Source organism: Diceros bicornis, chromosome 2 (genome assembly GCF_020826845.1).
Source record: "Diceros bicornis minor isolate mBicDic1 chromosome 2, mDicBic1.mat.cur, whole genome shotgun sequence".
NCBI lineage: Eukaryota > Metazoa > Chordata > Mammalia > Perissodactyla > Rhinocerotidae > Diceros > Diceros bicornis.
Window position 1 is genome coordinate 85,748,223 of NC_080741.1, and position 23,582 is coordinate 85,771,804.

A 23,582-nucleotide genomic window follows, 5' to 3' on the forward strand; every position below is an offset into this window, starting at 1 on the left:
GCTTCTCCACTTTCCTTATTTCTCAGTGAAAAACCTGGCACTAATTATCTATATTTACTTGTTTGTTCAATCCTACATACACCAGTTACAGAATTGCTAACCCATACCCCTGTACTACCAAGAGTATGTGCAGTTATTTTTATTTAGCCTTACAGTATCCAGTCAAAATACTGCTTCCGGAAATTTACTCAGCTTAGTTCTTTTTTTCCCCCATTCTCTTCAGTGTGGTTACAGTATTCCCCTGTAATACAGCTAAGTTCATTTATTTGTACTCCATTTTGGTTCTATCCACAAAAAGTAACTGTTTATCTTGGGTGGTATGTGCAACATTACGTGGTTCTAGGAGTCAGAGCTAATGAACAAAGATATACTCAGAAAAGTGCTGCTTCCCTCTCATCTTACTACCGCATTCCCATTCCTCTGTACTTTCCACCTCTTCCACTCAACTTTGTCGGTAACCATTCTCTTTATTTTCTAGTTTAACCTTTCTGTATTTCTTTTGCACAAATGAGCAGACATACTTTCTTTTTTCTTTTTTTTGTGAGGAAGATCAGCCCTGTGCTAACATCTGCCAATCCTCCTCTTTTTTTTTGCTGAGGAAGACTGGCCCTGGGCTAACATCCATGCCCATCTTTCTCCACTTTATACGGGACGCCGCCACAGCACGGCTTGCCAAGCGGTGCGTCAGTGCGCGCCCGGGATCCAAACCGGCGAACCCTGGGCTGCCACAGCAGAGCACATGCACTTAACCGCTTGAGCCACTGGGCCAGCCCCTGGAAATACTTTCTTATATCTTTTTTTCTTACATGATGCATAGAATACTATAGATACTTGCTTTTTTAACTTCTATACATACAGACATTTATCATTTAAACAAATACCCCCAATTTCTATTTACTTGATTATTTTTTATTGTGAATGGGAGTTAAATTTTGTCAAAGACATTTTCAGCATCTATGGAGATAATTTTATGATTTACTTTGTTGGAGCTATTAAAATGGTATAGGATACTAATGGATTTCCTAGAATTTAAACAACCTTGCATTATTCCTGGAATAAATCCTACTTGGTCATAGGATAGTACCTTCTTAATGTGATTTTGGATGCTAATATTTTGGATTTTGATTTGCTGATATTTTATTAGTATTTTCACATCAATATGCATGAGTGGTATTGATTTGTAGTTTTCTTTCTTTGCATTGTCTTTATTTGGTTTAGGTCTCAATGTTATACATGTTTATATAAGGAGTTAACAAGTTTCTCTTCTCTTTCAGTGCTCTAGAATAACATACAGAACACTGGGACTGTTTGGTCCTCGAAGGTTTGGTAGAATTCCTCCGTGAAACCATCTGGGCCAGGTGTTTTTTTGTGGGGTAGTTCCTCAATAACTTTGTCTATTTCTTCTATGGAAATTGGTCTGTTTACGCTTTCTAAATCAAATTAGATTTTTGGCCATCTGTAGTTTCCTAGAAAACATTCATTTCATCTAGGTTTTCAAATTTTTGTGCATAGACAATTGCAAAGTAATCCCTTATGATTTTTAAAGATTTGTTCTGCTTCAATGGTTATTTCCTCTTTGTCATTTCCTGTTTTGCTATTTATGTGTTATTCCTTTTTTTCTTGATCATCTGGTGATTTGTCTCTTTTAACTTTTAAAAACTCAGGATTTTAAGTTATTAATTAGATCTACTGTTTCTCTAGTCTCTACTCTAATTTTTGCTTTTATCTTTATTATTTCCTTCCTTGTGCTTTCTTTTGGCTCACTTTGTTGTTTTTCTTGTTTCTTGGTTCTTTTTTAGTTGTGGATATAATTAATTTATTTTCACTCTTTTATTGATAAATATGTTTAATATAGTTTTTCCTTATTGTTAGTTTATTTCTATCTATGTCTGCTTGTATCTCCTGCAGTTTTTGTTTCATAAAGATAATTGCTGTGTTATTTAGCGCATACATTTTCATTTGTATTATAGCTTCATTGTGAATTGTGGTTTTTAACATTAAAGTGTACTTTGTCATGCTTAATCCTTTTGGGCTTAAATTCTACTTTGTCTGATATCAGGATTATTATCATTGTCTATCACTTTATTTTTAGCCTTTGTGAATCACTTTGTTTCAGGTGTCTCTTTATGCAGCATATAATGTAGGCCTTGTTTTCTGAGCCAAACTGAAAATCTTCTTCTTTTAATAGATGAGTTAAGGCCATTCACATGTATTGATATGACTGATATATTTAGTCTGACAAAATATTTTATAGTTATATGTATTTTTTATATTTGTTATGTTTCTCTATGATTTGTGTGTTCTTTGTTCATTTATTTGTAAATGTATTTTGGTATTTAGGAAGGTTCATGTTTTTGTTCTAGTCGTCACCTTTATACTTACACTTTTTTTAACGCCCTTAGGCCCCTGTTTTCTTATTTAAACCTTTGCCATCTGCTTTCCAGGTTTCCCCCGCATCCTTTACCACCACCTACCGCCATAAACAACGAGCTCTCTCTATTTTCCTCTCCCCTTCTCCGTCCATTGTTCAGCTGAATGAGTTCCACTTTGTGCCAGTATGCAGCGTTTCTACATTAGTCCTCTACCCTCTTCCCTACCTTTGTTTTAGTCTCACAGGTACATTTATATATTTTTAAGTGCTCACCATCAGTCCTTTTTCTGAAGTTTTCCCAGTCATTATTGGGTTGGATGAAGCTCACCTCTAGTAAATTCCTCCAAAGGACTGATGAGTGAAGTCTCTAAGTTCTTGTATGTTTAAATGGTTTTTCTATAGCCTTGACATTTGAAGAAATGGCTGGATATTAAATCCTTGATTCACAATTTTTTGTGAATTAAAAAAAACAACGCTGCTCTATAGTTGCCTTGCTTTGGTTTTGAGAAGTGTGATGGCAGACTAATTCTTTTCCCTTCCTAAGTTATTTGATCTTTTTTGCCTAGAAGCCTTGAAGACTTTATCCTTATCTTTGAAAGCTAATATCTTTACTAAGATGTCTTGGGGTTGATCATTCTGGGTTAATTTTCCCTAGTCCCCAAGAGGTCCTTTCAATGTGTAGATTAAGCTCTTTTTGTTTCTGAAAAGTTTTCTTGGTTTATCATTTTAAAGATTACCTCTGTTCCATTGTTTTATATTTCTTCTCCAGGGACTCTGGTAATATGAATATTTTTCTTCTTTGCCGGTCTTCATTTCTACTTTTTTAGGGGGATCATTTTTACTTTTATGTCATTTTCACTCACTTGGTTGTTTTCCTTCATTAAATGCCTCTTATCGAGACTATTCTCCATGGGGCACTTTGTAATTTATTCTTCATTTCTGAAATTTCTGAAATAACTTTGTCTTTTCTCTTTTCCCATTTTTTTCCTGAGTTCAATTAACTCTCTTTTCATTTATTCCTGTTCTCTCCCTCCGCCACTTGTTAAATTTTCTAGTTCAAGGTGTTTTTTCACCTCCTCAGACGCTTGTTTGAGTATATTTAATTCTGTTCGGAGTGTTGACTTACAACTGCCTTCTGTTTCACAGCTCGTTTTCAGAGGGGAAGTGTGGCTCTTCATTGACGCGTAGGAAACTTCTATTCCTGATTTTCTGCAGTAGCTCTGTCAGGACTTTATTTCTCTCTTGTTCATGATCATGCATGCCTTGGGTATTTTACGATATTTCCAGTTGGTAGCGCCCTCTTCTGTCAGTATAGCAAAGTCCAGGTACTTTAGCAGTTTTATTTTGATAATGGGGGAAGGGTGAGCTCCCCTCCCCACTCCCTGATCTTTTTTTATTTTATTTTATTTTAATTTAATTTTATTTTATTTATTTATTTCTTTTTCCCCAAAGCCCCAGTAGATAGTTGCATGTCATAGTTGCACATCCTTCTAGTTGCTGTATGTGGGACGCGGCCTCAGCATGGCCAGAGAAGCGGTGCATCGGTGCGTGACCGGGATCCGAACCCGGGCCGCCAGCAGTGGAGCGCACGCACTTAACCGCTAAGCCATGGGGCCGGCCCCCCACTCTCTGATCTTATGGGTCTCTTGTTTTGCAAGACTTTACATTTTATCTCCTTGTCTTGGTTTTCCCTTAACTACCTAATTGTCAAAGGGTGCTTCTATCTTTTTGCCTTTTTTCTCCCCTGGAAGCTTTGTGTTTTAAAGGGTTCCTCCTTAAAATTGTGCCTGTCCCTTGAAATGGTCCCTGCCCCTTTAAATCACACATACTTCGAATCTTTCCTCAGCAGTCCCTGCTCCCGGGTCTGCATGGATCCTCTGCAGTATTTTCCGACGTAAAGTGGATTTCATCTTTCTGGTGATTGCTCCAAATTACTCTTGGGTCCTGTCACCAGCCTCTGTCCTCTGCCTGTCCCACAGTTCTTCTCAGCGGGGCCTCTGCTCACCACGGCCCTTGCAGCCGTGAGGGCACGGGTGCTAGCCGGAGAGTGTGCACCGAAACTGGTGCTTCTTCCTTTGTTACAGTCTTTACAGCTCCAATATTTCCTGTCTTCAAGTTATGCAGGGCACATGGTTTTGTGTAGAATATACTGTTCCTTTCTTGCTTTTTTCTTGTTGTTTGGGAAAAAAATTGGGGGATATAAGTAGCCATATAGCTGTCATTGTGCTCAGATACTTAGAAGTCTTACTTTCTCTTATTTTTAAGCGTTTGTGTAAGATTGATATTATGTCTTTTTTAAATGTTTGGTAGAATTCACCAGTGAAACCATCGGGGCCTCGAGTGTTCTGGATAGAAAGGTTTTTGATAATGAATTCAATTTCTTTAAAAGATACAGAGCTATTCAGTTTTTCTATTTCTTCTTGAGTCAGTCTAAATCAATTATATTTTTAAAGGAATTTGTCCATTTAATCCACATTATCAAATATATCAACTTGAAGATGTTCATAATATTCCCTTATTCTCACTTTCAATGTTTGTAAGATCTGTAGCCATATCGTCTCTTTCATTCCTGATATTGTAGTTTGTGTTTTCTCATTTTTTTTTCTTGGTTAGTCTTACTAGGGGGTTATAAATTTTATCTTTTCTAATACGACACTTTGGCTTTGAAATCTTCTCTATTGCTTGTATGTCTCACCTTTATTATTTCTTTGCTTAATTGGTACTTTTGAAGCTCCTTCAGAGAGAAACTTAAGTTTTTTACTTTAAATCTCTCTTCTTTCTAATATAAGTATTTAAAGGTATGAATTTCCCTGTAAGCACTTTAACTACATTACACAATTTTTTGATATGTTGTGTTTTCATTACCATTCAGTTTGAAATATTTTCTTCTTTGACTCATGGGATATTTAGACATTAATTTACACATGCTTGGGGATTTCCTAGATATCTTTTCGTTATGGATTTCTAATTTAATTCAATGGTAGTCAGAGAATAGACTTGGTAAGATTTCAATCTTTTGAAATTTATTGAGACTTTTTTTTTTGTGAGATCAGCCCTGTGCTAACATCTGCCAATCCTCCTCTTTTTTTTTGCTGAGGAAGACTGGCCCTGGGCCAACATCCGTGCCCATCTTCCTCCACTCTATATGGGACGCCGCCATAGCATGGCCTGCCAAGCAGTGCGTCGGTGGGCGCTCGGGATCCGAACCGGCAAACCCCAGGCCGCTGCAGCAAAGCATGTGCACCCAACTGCTTGCGCCACTGGGCTGGCCCCATATTAAGACTTATTTTATGGCCCAGTTTCTGATCTCTCTTGATGATGTTCCATGAACATTTGAAAAGAACTGTACTCTGCAGTGTTGGGTGCAGTGTTTTATAAATGTTGATTAAGTCAACGTGGTTGATAGTGTTGTTCAGCTCTTGTCTCGATTGCTATTCTGTACAGTCGTCCCAACATTAGTGGAAGAGGGGCGTTCAAATCTCCAACTCTGATTGTGGGTTTGTCTATAGTCCCGTTTAGTTTGTCAGCGTTTGCTGCATGTCTTGTAAATCTCTGTCATTAGGTACAAACACATGAAGGATTACACGTCTTACCAACGAACTGCCCCTTATATAAACATTACGGAGTGTCCCTCTTTATCTCTAGTAATACTCTTTGACTTGGAGCCTACTCTGTCTAACATTAAGATAGCCAAGCCGGTTTTCCTATGCTTATTGTTTGTGTGGTATGTCTTTTCCTATTCTTTTACTCTGTATCTGTGTCTCTAAAGTGTGTCTCTTTTAGACAGCTTATAGCTGAGTCTAGCTTTTTACTCAGCCTGATCATCTCTGCCTTTTAATTGGAGTATTTGGTCCATTTTCATTATGTAATTATTGATGTGGTTGGGTTAAGTCTGCCATTTTGTATTTGTTTTCTTTTTCTCCCTCCTGGGTTTGCTTTATTTTGTTTTTGTTTACTCTGTTGTATTTTTCCTGCCTTCTTTTGGGCTAATCAATATTTTTAAATATTCAATTTAAAATATTTCATTGTATTTCATCTATTAGCTTTGTAGCGCTATGTCTTTAATTATTTTCTAAGCTTTGGGCTGACAATAGGCATATGTAACTCATCAAAGTCTACCCAGAGTTAATAACGTATCACTTTCTACTGCTACCACACATCTGACACTTCTCACTTCTGATGATCATTCTGACATTTTCTGCCTTGAAACAGACTTCAGGACCTAACCATAACTACAAAATGCAAATAGGCCAAATACTCCTATTAAAATATAGAGATGATCAGACTGGATAAAACAGCAAGACCCAACTATAAACTGTGTAAAATCTTGACCCCAGGAGAGGGCTCCCTGACTGGAAACAGTACCAGAGAAAGAGACCGAGGGGCACGCGGGAAAGGGCAGCAAATCTCGGGTGCTGGGCTCATGGCAGGACAAAATCTGAGCCCTGCGAGAGCACATCTGCCTTCTTGCCTCAGGCTCCAGGTGTGCTGGGGCATCTCACTGAGTATTCTGCCATCTAATTAGGTATTTTCCAAAACTTATTCCTCAGAAAGTGGGCCCAGGTCCTGCCGAGCAAGGTGAAATGGCTACACATTCACTTGCAATTTCTCCAAATGGGGGGGCTCCTAAGGAAGATCTTGGTCTGATCCACACCCCCAACCAGGGGCACAGAGCAGGCTTCCCTGCTTGGTACCAAGAGCCACACAGGAGGGTGATGCAGAAGAGGTCAGAGTCAGGCTGCACCACCTACAGGCTGTGTGGCCTTAGGTGGACCACTCACGCTCTGAGCTGTGGGGTCCTTATCTGTGACGGGCAGTAGAAAGCCCAGGGCTGCTGTCTATGTGAATGGCGCCCCCAGAGGTGTGCAGCACACATTCTGCATGGCCACGACGGAGGACTCGACACAGCCCATGCTGCAGAGGTGCCGTGGGCATTTCATGAGGTTGTGTCTGAAAAAGAACCCCCCCAAGGCCTGACAAGCGAGACAGAGTAAATCAGTGATGGTATATCCACTCAGTGGAATTCCGCATGGCCATTAAGACTCACAACTGAGATCTCTGTTACGTGAGGCAGAAACTCCGCATACTTATTGTGATGGGAAAATGCAGTCTACAGAATATGAAGGATAATACGATCCAGTTTTCATCAACACAAATATAGCTACATATGCATAGAAAATCCTGGCAGGAGAACCCCAAAGTGTTTTCGGATGTGGAGTGGAGATTTTTTCCTTTGTCAGTATTTCCACATTTTTCTCCAATGAATATGTTTTCAATTTGAAATAAGAAAAAAACCAATAAAATTTATATTTTTACTTGGCTCCTCTCTGTTCTATTTATGACTCCTCTCTGAGCTTCATCCATAAAATGGAAATAATGATTAAGAAGAGTAACAACAGGGGGCTGGCCTGGTGGCATAGCAGTTAAGTTCTCACGCTCCACTTTGGCGGCCCAGGGTTCACAGGTTCGGATCCCAGGCGCGCACCGACGCACCGCTTATCAAGCCATGCTGTAGCGGCGTCCCATATAAAGTAGAAGAAGATGGGCACGGATGTTAGCCCAGGGCCAATCTTCCTCAGCAAAAAAAAAAAAAGAAGAAGAAGAAGAAGAATAACAACAGTGTACTAGATGTCCCATCTCACTCAACACCCGGGGTGGGAATTAGGACGTCCATTTTACAGAGGAGGGAGCAGATTCTCACAGAGGGCAGAGCTCCCTCAGGGGAGGTACCACTCCCTCCTCACGGGGCTGCCCTGTGGTTTAACATGAGGAAGAGCATGCATGTTCTGTGAAGCGCCAGCTGCTCTGCCCACAGTGGGCAGTAGGACGGAGTGGTCAGAGCGTGGGCTCTGGCGCCAGATGGCCTGGATTAAACCCAGCTCTGTTCCTCCCAGCCTGTGTGACCTTGGGTAAGCGCCCTCACCTCTCTGAGCCTCAGCTTCCTCACCTGTGTAATGGGGGCAGCAAAAGTGCCCCTCAGAGGATCACATGAGACAGTTCCTGCCCACAGTAGGTGCTCGAGGAGGGAGAGCTTCGGTCACAGTAACATCCTCTGGTCCAGCACTGGACGCCTGATTTTAGCAGAGACTGTCTCTGACACACGGCATCCAGAGGAAGGTGGACCCCGAGTGGCTATGGAGCAGAGCTCGGCAACCAGCTTCCTGCTCTGATGTCCACACCCGCTGCCCTGCCTGGCGAGGTGGGTCAGAGGGTGCTATGGCGTCCGTGCACGCCACACAAAAACAGCCACATCCCGGACTCGAGTTCGGAGCAGAGGCAGTGCGGCCCGGGGGGGCTGGGGTCATCACAGTGAATGGGGGCGGGACTGGCAGGAGTAGACGGAGGCCAGGGAGGCTGCGCTCCCCGTGCTGCTTTTGACAAACCGTCCCACCAAACATTCTTGTAGGTGAAAAGCCTATTTAGACTTATCTGAGGTTAGAATCTAACGCTGTCATGTAAACACAAACCATTTTTGTACTTTTTAACATATAATGAATTTTCCCAGAATTCAAACACCATACAAATCAAGAGAAGAGTTATTCACTATTTTGCACAATCACCTCAGCAGCAATAACTGCCTGTGGTGTGTTTGATACAAACACACATCAATCTACACTTAAGAAAGTCACACTCATGGTGATTCTACATCTAGCACAGGGAAAGGGGGAGAGAGGCTCTCTAAGCAGAGGGAACAGCATGTGCAAAGGCCCTGGGGTGCGAGGGAGGAAGCTATGTCACAGAAGTGAAAGCAGACCACTGTGGTGGGGCAGAATGAGCATGGGGGAACAAGGTGGGTGGTGAGGCTGAGGAGGCCATGGGAGCTGGGCAACACAGGGCCTTGTGGGCTAAGAGTTCGGCACTGTGAGAAGACAAAAAAAAGCTTTTCATCAGAGAAGGACCTGTTCTTCTTCTTTTTTTTTTTTTTTGGTGAGGAAGATCAGCCCTGAGCTAACATCCATGCTAATCCTCCTCTTTTTGCTAAGGAAGACCAGTTCTGAGCTAACATCTATTGCCAATCCTCCTTTTTCTCCCCGAAAGCCCCAGTGGATAGCTGTATGTCATAGTTGCACATCCTGCTAGTTGCTGTATGTGGGACGCGGCCTCAGCATGGCTGGAGAAGCGGTGCGTCGGTGCGCGCCCGGGATCCAAACCAGGGCCGCCAGTAGCGGAGCGTGCACACTTAACTGCTAAGCCACGGGGCCGGCTCCTGAGAAGGACCTGTTCTGATTTGCACTTTGAAAAAAATCACTCTGCAGGGTAGTGCACGGAATGGAAGGGGCAATAGTGGAGGCAAGGAGGCCAGTGAGAGGTTCCTGCAGTCATCAGGTGAGCAGGGATGGTGGTCTGGGCCGGTGGGGAGACAGCGGAGCTGGCAGGAAGTGGATGAAGGGAAACAACATGGAGCAGGCAGAATCACACAACCTGGGGATGCCCTGGATTCGGGAGTGAGGCAGTGTCAAGGGTTCCCTCCCAGGTAATTCCCAGGATCCTGGTTTGTGGAGGGACCGTGGGGCCACCTCCCGAGACCTGAACACAGGAGAATGAGCTAAGGAGAAAGATCATATTTTCGGTGTAACCCTCACCGAAGGCTTCCCCAACCTCTGGCAAACTTACCTGATTCTGCCACCTCGGCAATGGGCACCCCCTGCTCGTACGCCATGAAGCCCAGGACCGAGAAGATGGCAAAGCCGGCCACGAAGCTGGTGCCACTGTTCAGACAACAGAGCATGACGCAGTCCCTGTGGGGAAGCAGCAAGAGGGGCTCGGGTCAGCGCGGGTGGAACAGGCGCTCTGCTCCCACATGCTGTCTGAGCACCACGGCCGTCTTGTGGGGCCGGCAGGGCAGAGCAGGCACGGACTGCCCCATTTGCCTGATGAAGCCCTTGTGGTTCAGAGAGGTTAGGTGGCTGGCCCAGGGTCACACAGCTTCTCCTGTACCTCTGGAAGATAAGGCAGGTCACACACCAGAAGCACGGAGAGGGAGTGGGAAGGAAGAGAGGCGGGCAGATGGGAAAATGCACAACTAGTGAGAAAACACTCGGAGACAAACCAACACTCCTGCAAATCCCTGGTGAGGGAGAAAACCAAGGAAAGAAAGAGAGCACTGATTTCCTGGGAGCTCAAAGCAAGGAGGGCAGGAGACGCCTCTGAGACACGGCTGCCCCTCAGCCAGGGGAGCGCCGCGGACTTCACACCGGAAGCCCCCAGCAGCCTCGGGAGGAGACACCCCTCCCGGCCAAGCTCTGCGGCTGCCAAGGGGCAGCCCCTTCCAGGCCGGACCCCTCACGGAGGGGTTTACCGGAGCAGTGACTGTCCCCTGCTCTTGGGACGGCTCACCAGCAAAGAAGCACCGGCATAAAGCTGCGACCCAGGAGAAATCCGACTACACACGGCGGGGCTTTGCCAAGATGAAGGAGATGGGACCCTTGAGTCCTGGGCCCTCCTCCCTCAGGACCGCGTCCTCACAAGGCCACGCCAGGGAATCGGCCTCAGATCTCCACTGTACTTGCCAGGTAGGCCTACAACACACGTGATGCTCCACTTTAAAGGCAGGAGCCCCCGGCAGGACTGGCCCGAGGCCTGGCTAGCTTAGAGCATCCTGTGGTGGTGGTGAGCTGCCCTGCTCACACCCCAGCGAGCAGGAGCTCGGCCTCTCGCTCCCCGGGCCTGCCCCTGGCCGGACGGCCCCTGCTGCCCACAGCGGGAAGAATCTCCTCATGCCGTGCTCCACCCAAATCCGCCTGCTCTGATACGGTTTTGGTTTCGTTCCACCCTCCCAGACAGCCTGGAGCTCCTTTAGGCTTGGGAGATCTGAAGACAGTGGCCCTACAGCTCCTGAGTTTCTGCTCTCTCAGTTAAATGTCCCAGTTCCCTTACCAGTTCCTCCCCCGCTCCTGATCTGTAACACACTCCAGCTTGCCCGCCCCTCTTCAAATGTCACACCCAGGACTGAACTCTAGCCTCAAGAACGGAGTAGGACTCTCGCCTCCTCTTTTCCTGACACCGTACTTTTTGTAATGCAACCAAAGGGTGCGCTGACACTGCTGATTGTAACCACCTGCTGTCCGGCAACAACCCTGGGGATCAAGGGCGTAGTGGAGAGAGCGTTAGACCAGGGTCAGGAGCGTCGACTTCCAATCCTTTTTGGACCTTTTCTTCTCTCCGGCAATATGTTTTCTCTGGGGCTGATTGTACCAGTTATAGGATAAGGTGCTCGGATAACAGGGTCTCTTGGGCCTTGTCAGAGATGAAATCAGTTTCCAGCGAGTAGTCACTCCCCCACCTTCTTTCTCGGGGTGGAGCATATCTCCCCGCCCCACTGACTTTGGACTCAGCCACGTGACTTGTTTTGGCCAATGGAATATTAGCAGAGGTGACACAAGCAGGAGCCTGAGATGCACTTGTGCGACTGGACTTGTCCTTTATCCCTTCATGACATGCCACGAGAGGAACTTCCCCAGGGGAGCTGCTGTCCCCGCAGCCTGCACCCCAGGCCAGAACTACACACACGGAGCAGACCTGTGCCTGCCTGCACCCTGCAGCCAAACCCACACAACCCAGGGCCTTGAGAGCTTCCCAGGCTGACCAGCAGACTTGCGAGTGACAAAAACAAACACTGGTGGCGGTCAGCCCCTGAGTCCTGGGGTTGCTGGTTACACAGCATTACTGTGGAAGTGAGGGACTGATACGGGTTCCTTCACAGAACCCTTCTGGCACTAGACACAAGCGGGGCTGGCGGACCTGAGGACTTGATCTGCAAGTCTGATTTACCTTCTCGCAAAAGGAAACTGAGCTCAGCCCAGGCAAGGGCAGGGCTCTTCCTAAGGCTGGGATAAATCTGCTCTTTGTGCCCATTTCCTTTCTGGAATTCTCCTCTAACACCTGGACCTGTGGTGTGCCCAGCCCTGTGCCAGGGTTTCTTGAACACTGTGTCACGGAGTCCTGGGCCTCAGGGAGGAGAGTCACACACTCGAGGTCTCAGCCACCTGCTGGTGAAGTTGGGGTGTGCATCCCTTTATCTCAGACACCAAAGCCCACGCTGTTTCTAGGAGTTATACAAAAACGCTGCTCCCTAAGAATTAAGACTTCCAAATCCTGACTTGTAGACAATTATCTCCAGGCATCCACGTAGTTGTTGAAAAACAAATGTCCCTTTGCAAAGTCCCCATCTTCCCCCCAGAGGCCTCCCATGTGATTTCTTCACACCACAGAGAGACAGAGGCTCTGAGTGGACCCGAGGTGCTTTCAGCCCTGTGCCCTGCAACCCCGCGCTCCGAGCACCCACACTTCAAGCAGACAGAGCTCAGCCGCCTGTGTTCTGAAGTGAGGATTTTCCCCGCCTGGCTTGCTCCATCCCCATCCCTCTAATTCCCTCCCTGCAGGGCACCTTCTAGGGGAAAGGCTTATGTAACGAGTGCTTTGAAGTTGGCAGGAGCTGAGCTGGGCTCCGAAGACCTCCAGAAGCTATTATGCTGTCAGAAGAGAGGGTATAAATTTACTCCCTCTGAGTTAGGAAGACCTGCTCGTGGAGCAACTTGGAAACGGAAATAAAATGAGCCTTCGGATCTTGCAATGTCACCCAGGGGGTTTGCTCTCTTCTGCTGACAGGAGGGCAAAAACCCTGCTTGTCGGATGGGAAAGCAGACGGGATCCACGGCGACCAGCACACTTCACCCACGTGCTCGCTGGGAACAAGGTTGCTGCTGACCCAAGCCACAGCCTGACGACAAGGCAGTCTGGCCAAATCCTCTTCACTGGCAGGCGTCGGGAAAGAACTGGCCGCCCCCAGTCGTGAGGAACAGGAGAGCAGGAACCGGAGGGGCCCAGGGTCAGAGCCCCGTTCCATCACTGGTGACGTGAACGCGAGCAAGTCACGTACCCTCAGGCCTCAGTTTCCTCGTCTGTATAACGGTGTGGCTCCTTCCCCCTTCCTTACGTGTCAGCCAGCACTATACTAGGCTGGAAGGATAGTGGCAAACAAGAAGACCCAGCCGGTGTCCTCATGGAGCTGACAGCCTCGCTGGAGGTGATGTAGAGTGACCACGGATTTCCGCAGTGCCCGGCACAGAGGGCCCCGCGCTGAGCGCTGGTTGCCGATGTGCTGACAGCTGTATGCAGACGGCACCCTCTCCAGCGTCCCAAGGGTGTCACACTCGCCCCGGGCCAGAGGTCTGCCGTGATGCTCTCCCGTCCCAGTGCCTTGGCCTGTCTGCCCACAGGTACTATTTTGTGTTGTGGCTGACAGCGCTCATCCCCCAGACCCACCACCCGCCCTGAAGGTGGAAAGGATCTTGTGGACAACCTGCTCTGACCTCCACCCCTCTAGCATCCCTCTGTCCAGCCACAGCCAGTTACCTCTCTGCCCAAAGGCCCCCACGAACAGCAGAACTTGCTGCCTAAAGGTGCACTGGCTTCCACAATGGCTCTTCCTTCAGCATGTTGGATCTGCCCACTTGCACTGCCTCAGTTTCCCCAAATCACAATCTCTATAGCCTGGAGCTGTGCCATCACTGTGTGTATCTCCCAAGGTGTCGATTCCGGCGTCTCACACTTAGTATACACACAATGCACATGGCTGACCCGACAAATGGGTTAGTAAAGTGACCACAAAGCTGGCTTGCAAAGGGGACGCAGCAGAGGGCTGGGGTGGAGACGTGGAGACCTCGGCCAGAGTCCAGCTGAGGGACGAGCTCAATTTCCCTATCTGGAAGACAGAGGTAAGGTGGGAGGGACTTTATCCTTGACAAACTTCTCTGAAATGATGCTGCCGCTAGAGCCACACAACAAGTCACGTGGTTGTCAGGCCAAGTGCCTGCCGCCAGCAGAGTGGGACACGCCCTCTCCCTGCACCACCGACACCGAACAGCATTCATGTCTAGACCTCTGCCGCTTCGCTAGTTGAGGAAAACGAGCTCATCATTTTAAGAGCGTGCTGTTGATTTCTCTATTGGTGTTTAGGTTTCTCATGTTGATCTGCTCCTCTTCTTTACATACTAGTGACACAAACCCTTCGAGTATCATATTATATGTTGTTAGTATGCTCTTTAGCTCTGCAAATGGTTTTCACAGTGTTTATTTGGAGATATCATACAGAAGGGTATGTAGATAACATTTGTATCAACTTGATTTTTTTTAAATTATAAGAGCAATATGTACTCAAAGTGGGAAAAAAACCATTTAAATTGTATAAAACAAAACAAAGCATTTAAACTCTATAGGAAGGTACAGGTGGGAAAAGCCCACCTCCCCATCTCTGACTTCCCAGTCCCACTCTCCAGAGCGGGCTATTTTTAATAGTTTCCTCCCAGAAATTTTATAAGTTCTAGATTTTTATGTGGACCAATCTGTCACTTTTTTCCTTTGTGATTTCTTTAATTATTTTGATATTTTCTATATCCTTTCCCAATCTGAAAACAATATTTTATTCCTAGTTTTAGGATGGTTTCCTTTTAAAAAATATTTAACTCTTTGATCAATGTGACACGGTGGTACACAGGGGACGAGATCTGAGCATCTACCTTGATTATTTCTCTCCAAATATTTATCCTTTCTCAGAATCATTTGCTGAACAACCCTTCCTTTTTCAACTAATCTGTGATCAGGGATGGCTTCACGGCCATGAGTCCACGAGTTTACACCTGCATAAGGAGCTCTTGGACTGCAAGGAACAGATGTGTCCAGCCGTCCCTGCACCGTCACCTGCTGTGACCAGGCACTGCGTTCAGGGCTGCAGAGGCCTCAGCAAACAGCCCATCGGCCTAGAGTCAGAGACCAGGGTGCAAATTTCACTTCCACTATGCGCTGCCGGGTGACCTTGGACAAGTCCCTGGCCCTCTGTGGGTCTCAGAACTCAGGCTGCAGGCACGAGAAGCCAGGCAGCCAAGTCAGGCAGCCTCAGGCTGCCCTCCCCACGGGAGCCCCCTCCCAGCCCTGGGGACAGCCAGAGGCATGAGGCCGGGGAGGGAGGCCTGTCAGGTCGAGGGGTAAGACAGGGCACCAGCCACTCCAGGTGGGGCAGGAGAGGACCCTACAGTCAAGTGAATAGGGGTAGGAAGCCAGTTTCTCAACAGAAGGCAGAAAAACAAGACCTTTGGTGTCAAAGCCTGGGTTCAAGTCCCGGCTTTGTCACTTACTAGCTGTGTGACCTCGGGCAAGTCACTTAACCACCCTGGGATAAATCTATGCTGCACAGGGTGGGACAGAGGTCTAAATAAGATTCCAGGAGTGGATTCGCTTTGCAGCCTGGAATGCACTCTGATCACATTTGCTACTTTCCTATCTCCTCTGGTGGCCCAGGGTAGGGAGAGGCTGAGAAAGAGCCCATCTGTCTCCGCCTGGCCCTGCAAGGTGGGAGGACAAACACGAACCAGCCGGGCAGCGTGGAGGGTCATGGGGTTCGGTGGAGAGCTGGCAGGGCCCCGGGAAATGCTCACCTGTAGCAGTTGTTGTTGTAATTGTTATAACTTCCCAGAGCAGTCAGACAACCCAGGCAGATGGCATAGGAGAAAAAGATCTGTGTTCCAGCATCTACCCAGACCTGCAGGAAGGCACAAAGAAGTTGGCACAGAGAGAAGAAGTCAGATGTGTGGAGGCCCTGTTCTCTGGAACCCCCACCCACACCCTACCCTCCAAAAAGACTCCACAAAGGGATAACCAAACTGCCTAACCTTCTCAGGAACGTGTTTTTTAGGAGTTCTATTCTGGGGGAATGCTTGATTAAATACAAACGTCCTTAATTAATTCCAGAGTTTTCTAGAGGTTATGGATAATAGCTCACTCAATAGCAAGAACTTGGTGTTTAGGACACTGCTCCAGCTGTGTGACCTTGGAAAAGTGACTTAACCTCTCTGAGGCTGAGTCTCCTCATCTGCAAAGGGGGGAATGACCCTCCCTCTCAGGATTGAGGATTCACGTGGTAAGGAGGGTAAGCCCTGGGACCCGGCGCGTCATGAGGTAAGTTACGTTTAAGCCACACACGTGATTTTCCTTCTTTGTGATGAGACCACCATGAGAAAACTGCCCCAGGATTCCACAGGGGAAACCGTCTGCACAGCTGGCTGAGCACAAGAGGAGGCAGGGACGGAGGGGAAGGCAGAGCCCACCCGTCCAGCCCCTTCCCACGGGTCTGGGGTACAGACGGAAACGACCTCCTCAGCCTCCAGGTGCCTCTCTGACGGCCGCCGTGGACGGCATGGCATGCACCACAGGAGTTACGGACGCTTCTCATCACCTCCCCAGGCTCTCTGTGCCCAGCTCCTGGGTGTCGCCAAGGAAAACCCACGGCTAAAACCCAACTGCAGCTGAGGAGACGCACGCTGGAGAGCCAGACGCCACCTCGAGACCAGGGTGTTGCACTCAATACAAACACTGGCAAACACGTACTGAGCACTCACTGTGCTCCAGGCACCCGTGCCGCACCCGGAGGCATTACTGCACTGCGACAGTCACAGCAGCCCTATGCAGCAGGTGCTGTTATTAGTCCCCTTACAGCTGAGGAAACCGAGGAACAGAGAGTTGAGTAATTTGCTCAAGACCACACAGCTGGGAAGTGGCGGACGCAAGTCCACGCAGACCCACCTCTGGAGATGCACGCTGACCCCTCCCAGAACCTGAGAAGTGCTCTGGCGCAGCCTCCACCCAACACGAGACCCTCCTCTGAGTCTCCTGACAGAACAGTCCCCGGATTACCACCAGGGATGGAGAGCTCTCTCTCTCCTGACCCGGCCCCTCTCTTCTTGAGAGAGTTCCGACCATTAGGACATTTCCTAAAATGAGAGGAAGTCTCCCTGTCCGTCTTCCTAGCTCTGGGCCCCCCACATCTCTCTGCCCTGTGGTAGCACTTTCGAGATTAGAGGAAAGCACCAGTGCCCCTGGGCCCTAGAACTCTCCCTTTTCCAGACAAAAGATCTCTATGTCCTCTCTCTTGGGGATTTGATTACATGGTCCAGGTCACTCTACCCTGGATTTGCTCGAGTTTATTAAATCATTCAATAAATACTTATTAAAATTGAAGATCCTAATGCTGCCTCTCAACCTAAGAAATGAATCCATTTTTTCCCCCTCTACCTTAGGGTCCCTGGGTTTAGTGTCCTGGAGCTAAATGAAGAACTTAGGGAGAATTTTTTAAAGAAAATTTAGAAAAGGAAGGATTTTTGTGTGTGTGTGTGAGGAAGATTGGCCCTGGGCTAACATTCGTGCTCATTTTCCTCTACTTTATATGGGACGCCACCACAGCATGGCTTGGCAAGCGCTGCGTCGGTGCCTGGGATTCGAACCCCAGGCCGCCGCAGCGGAGCGAGTGCACTTAACCGCTTGTGCCACCAGGCCGGCCCCAGAAAAGGGAGGATTTTTAAAAAACTGGTAGAAACTTGAGGATGCTTAAATGTTGATAGGAAGGGTCTGGTGCAGAAAAAAGTGTTGAAGATTCAGGAGAGAAATGGATGTATTTTAAATTCTTCCTTCTCTGCCTCAGTTTCCCCACTTGCTACCTCAGTGGATTTCCCGTTCTGCTTGGTAAGGCCAGTAAACCACATGGAGAAGCACAAACAGTACAGCTGCTGACCCAGGAAACAAAACCGGCTCACAGGAGCAACCCCCCGGGATGCTCAGGGCTCAACCGAGCACTGCTCCCCGAGTTTCCTTCACTTGGTTTTAACGCCTCTGCAAACGGAGTGTCCCTCTTCCAGAACCTTCTTGTCCCCTGGCTGAGTGCACAGGCCAGAGTGAGAGAAGCCCCCAGACTTGCGGGAAAACCGGCTCCTCCATCGCAGCTGGGCCCCACGGTGAATTCCCCCAAAACATGGTAAATAAACTCTGTGAGTTTGAAAATATCAGAGAGAGCTTTCCATCCACATGTCCCAAAGATGGACCCCCAAATCATGATTTTCACTTGCAGGGAGTTTTTCTTACAGTTTACACACTGAGCACGTCAACACTAAAACGACGTCTGCTGTTTCTGCCCACCTGGCATCCATTGCTCCTTTTCAGGCAACAGCACCTCCATTTTACTTTGGGAAACCATCTCCTCCCCACTCAGATAACTTCGCCAGTTGTCACATGACCCAGGCCTGGCCAATCAAAGCATCTCTCTCGGCCACAGTGATTGGTTCAGGGATGAGCACATGATGCAAGCCAAGCCAATCAAATTCAGTCCTGGGACTCTCAGTGGAGCCAGTGGAAACGGGAGACATTCTTTCCTCCTGGAGACGTTAAGCTTGTACCTGCTGGGGTCATCGCTGACCACGAGGAAAGAGCCTGCCTGAGAACACGGCCAACACCACGGAAAGCAGAGTCCAGAGCAAAAAAGACTGATACTGGTGACCTGACTCGAGTCCCTGGATCCAGCCATACCAAAAATCAGACCTACCCTAGAAAATTTCAATTTCAGAGGCCTATCAATTCCTCTTTTTCTTAAGTCAAGTTGAAAGGCATTGCCGTCACTTCAAATGGAAAGAATTCTGACTAACAGCAACACTAAGCTCTTAAAAAAAAACCCAGAGGCTGTAAGCCCAAATCCTTCAATTAATCCTGAACTACCAAAGACCAAGCATTCATTGAGTGCCTTCTGTATGCAAAACCCTGTGCCAGACTCTGAAAGAGGTACTGTCCATTATATATGGCACTCCATCTCTGTGCGCAGGTGAGACAAGATTCAGAGAAGAAGGCACCCAGTACCAGGAGCGGTGGATGAGGGGGAAGATTAACACGTGCTAGGACAATCAGAGAAGGCTGTCTGGAGGAGGCACACCTTTAAAGACCAGAGAAACAATGAGAGAGGACATGTTGGGCCTGGAGGTTCATGTGAGAGAGGGAAGTGTTCTCAAATGATTTTCCCTCTTGCTCCCTTACCTCTGTGGGAAAAAGCCTGTCATGTTCCTTCTGATGGTTACCATTAAATCGACACCTTTATACCATGCCCTTGGCATGCCCCATTTTTGACAATGTCTGTTGGTTCCCTGCTATGAGGAATATTGAAATAAGCCAACAGTCTCTATTTCTCTCCCTTCCCTTTCCTCTAGCACCTGATTTGAAGAAACATCCATTAGTTCCCAGTTAATATGTAAGGGTAGTGTGTGAATTTATTCTCCTTTTCACACGCACGCTCCATTCTCTCTCCAGTTTCTAATGTCTGCACTGTATCTGCATTATCAGAACCTACAACTGTTCCATATCGTACTATCTCCCTTACAGCCATTATCCAGTGTGAGTCCACAGGTGACTAGAAATTTAATGCTCCCTCTCAGCCCTTATGTTAATACCTCTCCAGTCAATTTGGTTGCCTGTAAGCTGGCTGTCTAGTCAATTCCTCTGGAAAGGCTTATGGGAAATATCTCCCAGGTTCCTGCATGTTCATAATGGTTGATCTGCGGCTTTCGTACTTGCAAGTCGGTTTGGCTGCATAAAATCCTTGGCTCTCTTTTTCTTTTCCTGACTATCTTGAGTATGTTGCGTGGTTGTCTCCTGGCACAAAGAGCTACTGTAGAAAAGTCTGACACCACTCTCATCTGTTTCCCCTTATAAAGCACTTGCTTTTTTTGTCTGAACGACCAACAGGTTTTTTCCTTTCTCTGTGAAGTCCAATAATGTTTATTAGAATATGTCTTAATGTTGATTCTTCCGGGTTGTGGTGTACTTCTTCAAGATGGAAGTTCAAGTCTTGTCTTTTTTTTTAGGGGAAAAAAATCCCTGAACTATTGTTTTTAGTATTTGTTCTCTTCCATTGCATTGGGTTTCTTCTTGGGGTACTTGTATGCTGGGTCGTCTTTGTCTATCTTTTATACCTCTCACTTTTTCTTGCATCCTTTAAAAAATCTCTTTCTTCATTTCTGACTTTATTTTTTATTTTCCTCCTTTACAACCTCTATTTACCTTCTGATATTATCCATGGTGCCTACTCACCCCTTTACCCTTCTATTGAGTTATTTATTCTGAAATATTTTTTTCTTTTGTAAACTGCCCTCCCTGTCAGCTCTTTTCAAATCTTCTAACAATTTCACATATGCTACTGTTTCATAGCATCTCTTGGTTTCTCAATTTCTTTTAGCTTGTTTTGAAATAACTAAGTTTCAGTGCTTAGATGTTTTGTGGGTCTTTGTGGAATGTATGATCTATAGGAACACTATTCTCTTCATAATTCTTTTTCTTATAATAGCTTTGCATGAGATATGACCACAGTCCTTTTCTGCTGCTCGTGTGTAGGTGAGATGCATGTTCTCGTACTCTTAGAAGGGGGTTTTCTTGTGTCGAGGAATGGGGGTGCTCTGGGGTCGATTTTCTGACCTCACAGTTCCAGGGCTGCCTCTTCTGTTATTACCAAAAAGTCTTTAAAACTATGGCCACACAGTTAGTTCTTTCTGAAACTACTGTTCTCCGTTCCCTTCCTCCACTCTTATCTGGAACTTCTCTTTTGGTTTCCTCTAGTGTCTCCATCCTGCTCAATTCGGATTCTGCTTCCAGTGGCTTCTCCTCAGTGTGGGGCTCTCTCTGACCACGGAGCCTCAGCTGGTCAGTCCCTGGAGTTCCCAGGGCCCAGACCCCCACCTGAACTTCCCGCAGTCCTCGCTCACTCACCCATGACTCGCAGCCTGCACAGATCTTTCCCACATTTGTCTCACGTTCTCAGATAGCTCCACCAAGCTTCTACTCCCAGTCCTCTCTTCCTAGAGCTGAGGACATGTTAGAGATTTCAGGGTTTCTTGGATCTTAGCCTTCTGAATTCCCTTTGCCTTCACCTTCATCTTCATCTCACCCACAGAGCTGGTATCACGCAGACGTATTGCTGTTGGTGTTTGGCCCTACCTGTCCACATTTTGTGGTTCATGGAGTCACCTAGACATGTGGAAGGTGCCGTCCACAGGTTTTTTGTTTTACTATCCTAGTTTCTCTGTTTGGGTAGAGAGATTCTGGGAAATTAAAAAAAAATTTTTTTTCTGTTGCCATTCTTGTCTCCTTGGTTCTCGAAAAATGTTTAGAGGGCAAATTAAACAAAATCGGTCTCAACTGGAGGTGGCAGAATATCCAGAGCTGAGTAATTTGGTGGATGGGCATGCAACACTCAAGGATGAGCCCGTTTTTGTAAGGGAGGGTGGAGGTGTAAAGTAGGGAAATGGGCAAGTACACTTCTCGGCGAGGCAAGTTTGAGACAGTGAGTGAGATGTGCAGGACCCAGGAGGAAAGTCTAGGGCTAAATATCGTGGTCTGGGCTGGAGACACAGATCTGGAAGTCATCAGAATTTTAGCATCAACTTAACATCTCCACGACTCCAGATCCAAAACTTTCTTCACTGGCATTTTCTATTTTCCACATTTGGAAAACCCATGTTGATATCAACTTTTCTGCTGAGACACATGTTCATTGGGCATGCAGTGCCCAAGAACCTTCAGGATTAGATTTCTTGACAAAGTCTCACAAAGAAGCATGATATATCTTCACAGGGAGTCCGCATCATTAGACTCCTTAACAGACTGGCATAACTGATGTGTGTCTATGTTCTTAAACATATGCCTATGGTTGTGAAAATGCAACAGGGCCCCAGTTGTCAGCCTTCCTCCTCAGTCTGGGAAAGAACAAATTACTCATAAGGAAGCTGCTACATTTGTTAAGATAATTACTGATAGGCTATGCTGGATCAAACAGTAAACCCCAAAATCTCAATGGCTTAGCACAACCGAAGTTTATTTCTTGCCAGACACAGATTGTGAAGGGGCTCTCTTCCACCCAAGGGCTTAGTGATATAAGCCTTCCTATCTTATTATGATATTTCCATGTCAACACAGCTTCTGAGGCAGAGGAACAGAGAACTGGAGGTTTGCTTGGGAAATTTTTAAGAGCCAGGCCTGGCATTTGATATCAATGGTATCATTGACCAGAACCAAGTCACATGGTCCCAACCTAAAGGCAAGGGAATCTGGGAAAGGTAGTCTTCCCATTTACCCAAGAAAAAAAAAAATAGTTGGTGAACACACAGCATTATCTCTGCTAAAGGCATTATCCCAAGTCCATGTCATCTCAGGCTACTTCTTTCTTCAACTAGGAATTCTTCAAACACCCAGAGGTCACACAAGATCATGGCGGCCACTGGAATGACTTGACAAAAGGGGCAAAGAGAGGCTAACAAATCAGGCTAAGAGAACACTCATGAACCCTTCTACCAGTTTGATGACACCTTAAGAAGTAGGAAACTTGAGTCAACATTTGCTGAAAACCTACTGTGTACTCGGGGCTTTCATGGACACAGTCTCATAATTTACAGAATCGTCTCCCTAGGGAAGTGTTATCATCTCCATTTTTATAGAAGAGGAAACGGATCCATAAAAGGTCAAACAGCTAATAAGGGAGCGAATCAGGCTCGAACCCAAGGCATTCTGGCTCCACGTTCTACAGAGAAAAGCTGGGGCCTCCTGGGGTGCTGAGCAGGCCTGGAGCATTGGCTGGCCAGGATTTACATAGCTCTGTGGCTGTCAAGTCAAACAGGACAAAGGCAACCCCACCTCCATGAATGAAGACCAGGCAACTGAGCCCCATTGACCAGCATTTCCCAGGACGCTGCAAAGGGGGCAGTTCAGCGGAGAAAGGGCTTCCTATTTCTCAACACAATTTGAAGGGAAAATAGTCTTCTCAAAACAAACCCTAAGGAAGCTGGGTCAATAGCTGAGAAACGGATCACTCCCCATGTTCTGCAGCAATGAATGGGGGGCGTTCTGGCAGCATGGCTGGGGGCGGTCCACATTCAGAGGTTTGGAGGACAGATTTGTATGGGAACAGGGGAGCAGAGCCCCTTCAGAAGAGAGGTAGTCCTGCCCTCTAGCTCTGGGGTAACCTCACCTCTCTCTGGGCACCTGGTTCCAATGAACCCCGGTACACAGTAGGTGCAGAAAGCAATGGATTAGGTATAATCCGCCTTCCCAACTAGACCCTCAGGGCCCAGCACGGGTCGGCACAGAGTAGGTCCTCAGTGATCTCGGCTGGGAGGAGCAAGGAAGGATGGAGGGACAAGGACACTTCTTCCCTACCCACATTCAGAGGCTATATTTGTCACGATGGATGCTCAGTGTATGCTGCCCCAGTCCACATGCATAGCACTTTACAGTTTATAAGGCATCTTATATCCGGTGACCTGCACATTGCCCTGCGGTGGGCATCATTATCCCCAGGTTAGAAGCTGCATGTGGGTGGAAACACTCTTGCCCTCTCCCCACATGCCCACCTGGA

At 46.9% G+C, this 23,582-nt stretch overlaps 1 protein-coding gene across 1 annotated transcript in view; it reads right to left on the minus strand.

The window, feature by feature from the left end:
* Window positions 1-23,582, minus strand: part of LOC131419945 (sodium- and chloride-dependent GABA transporter 3) — a 125,902-nt gene that overhangs the window by 16,515 nt on the left and 85,805 nt on the right. The window contains exons 7-8 of the mRNA XM_058565569.1: window positions 15,805-15,908; window positions 9,986-10,110 (exon numbers count right to left, since the gene is read on the minus strand). Of these exons, the coding sequence (XP_058421552.1) occupies window positions 9,986-10,110; window positions 15,805-15,908 (229 nt within the window). The remainder of the gene's footprint in view (window positions 1-9,985; window positions 10,111-15,804; window positions 15,909-23,582) is intronic.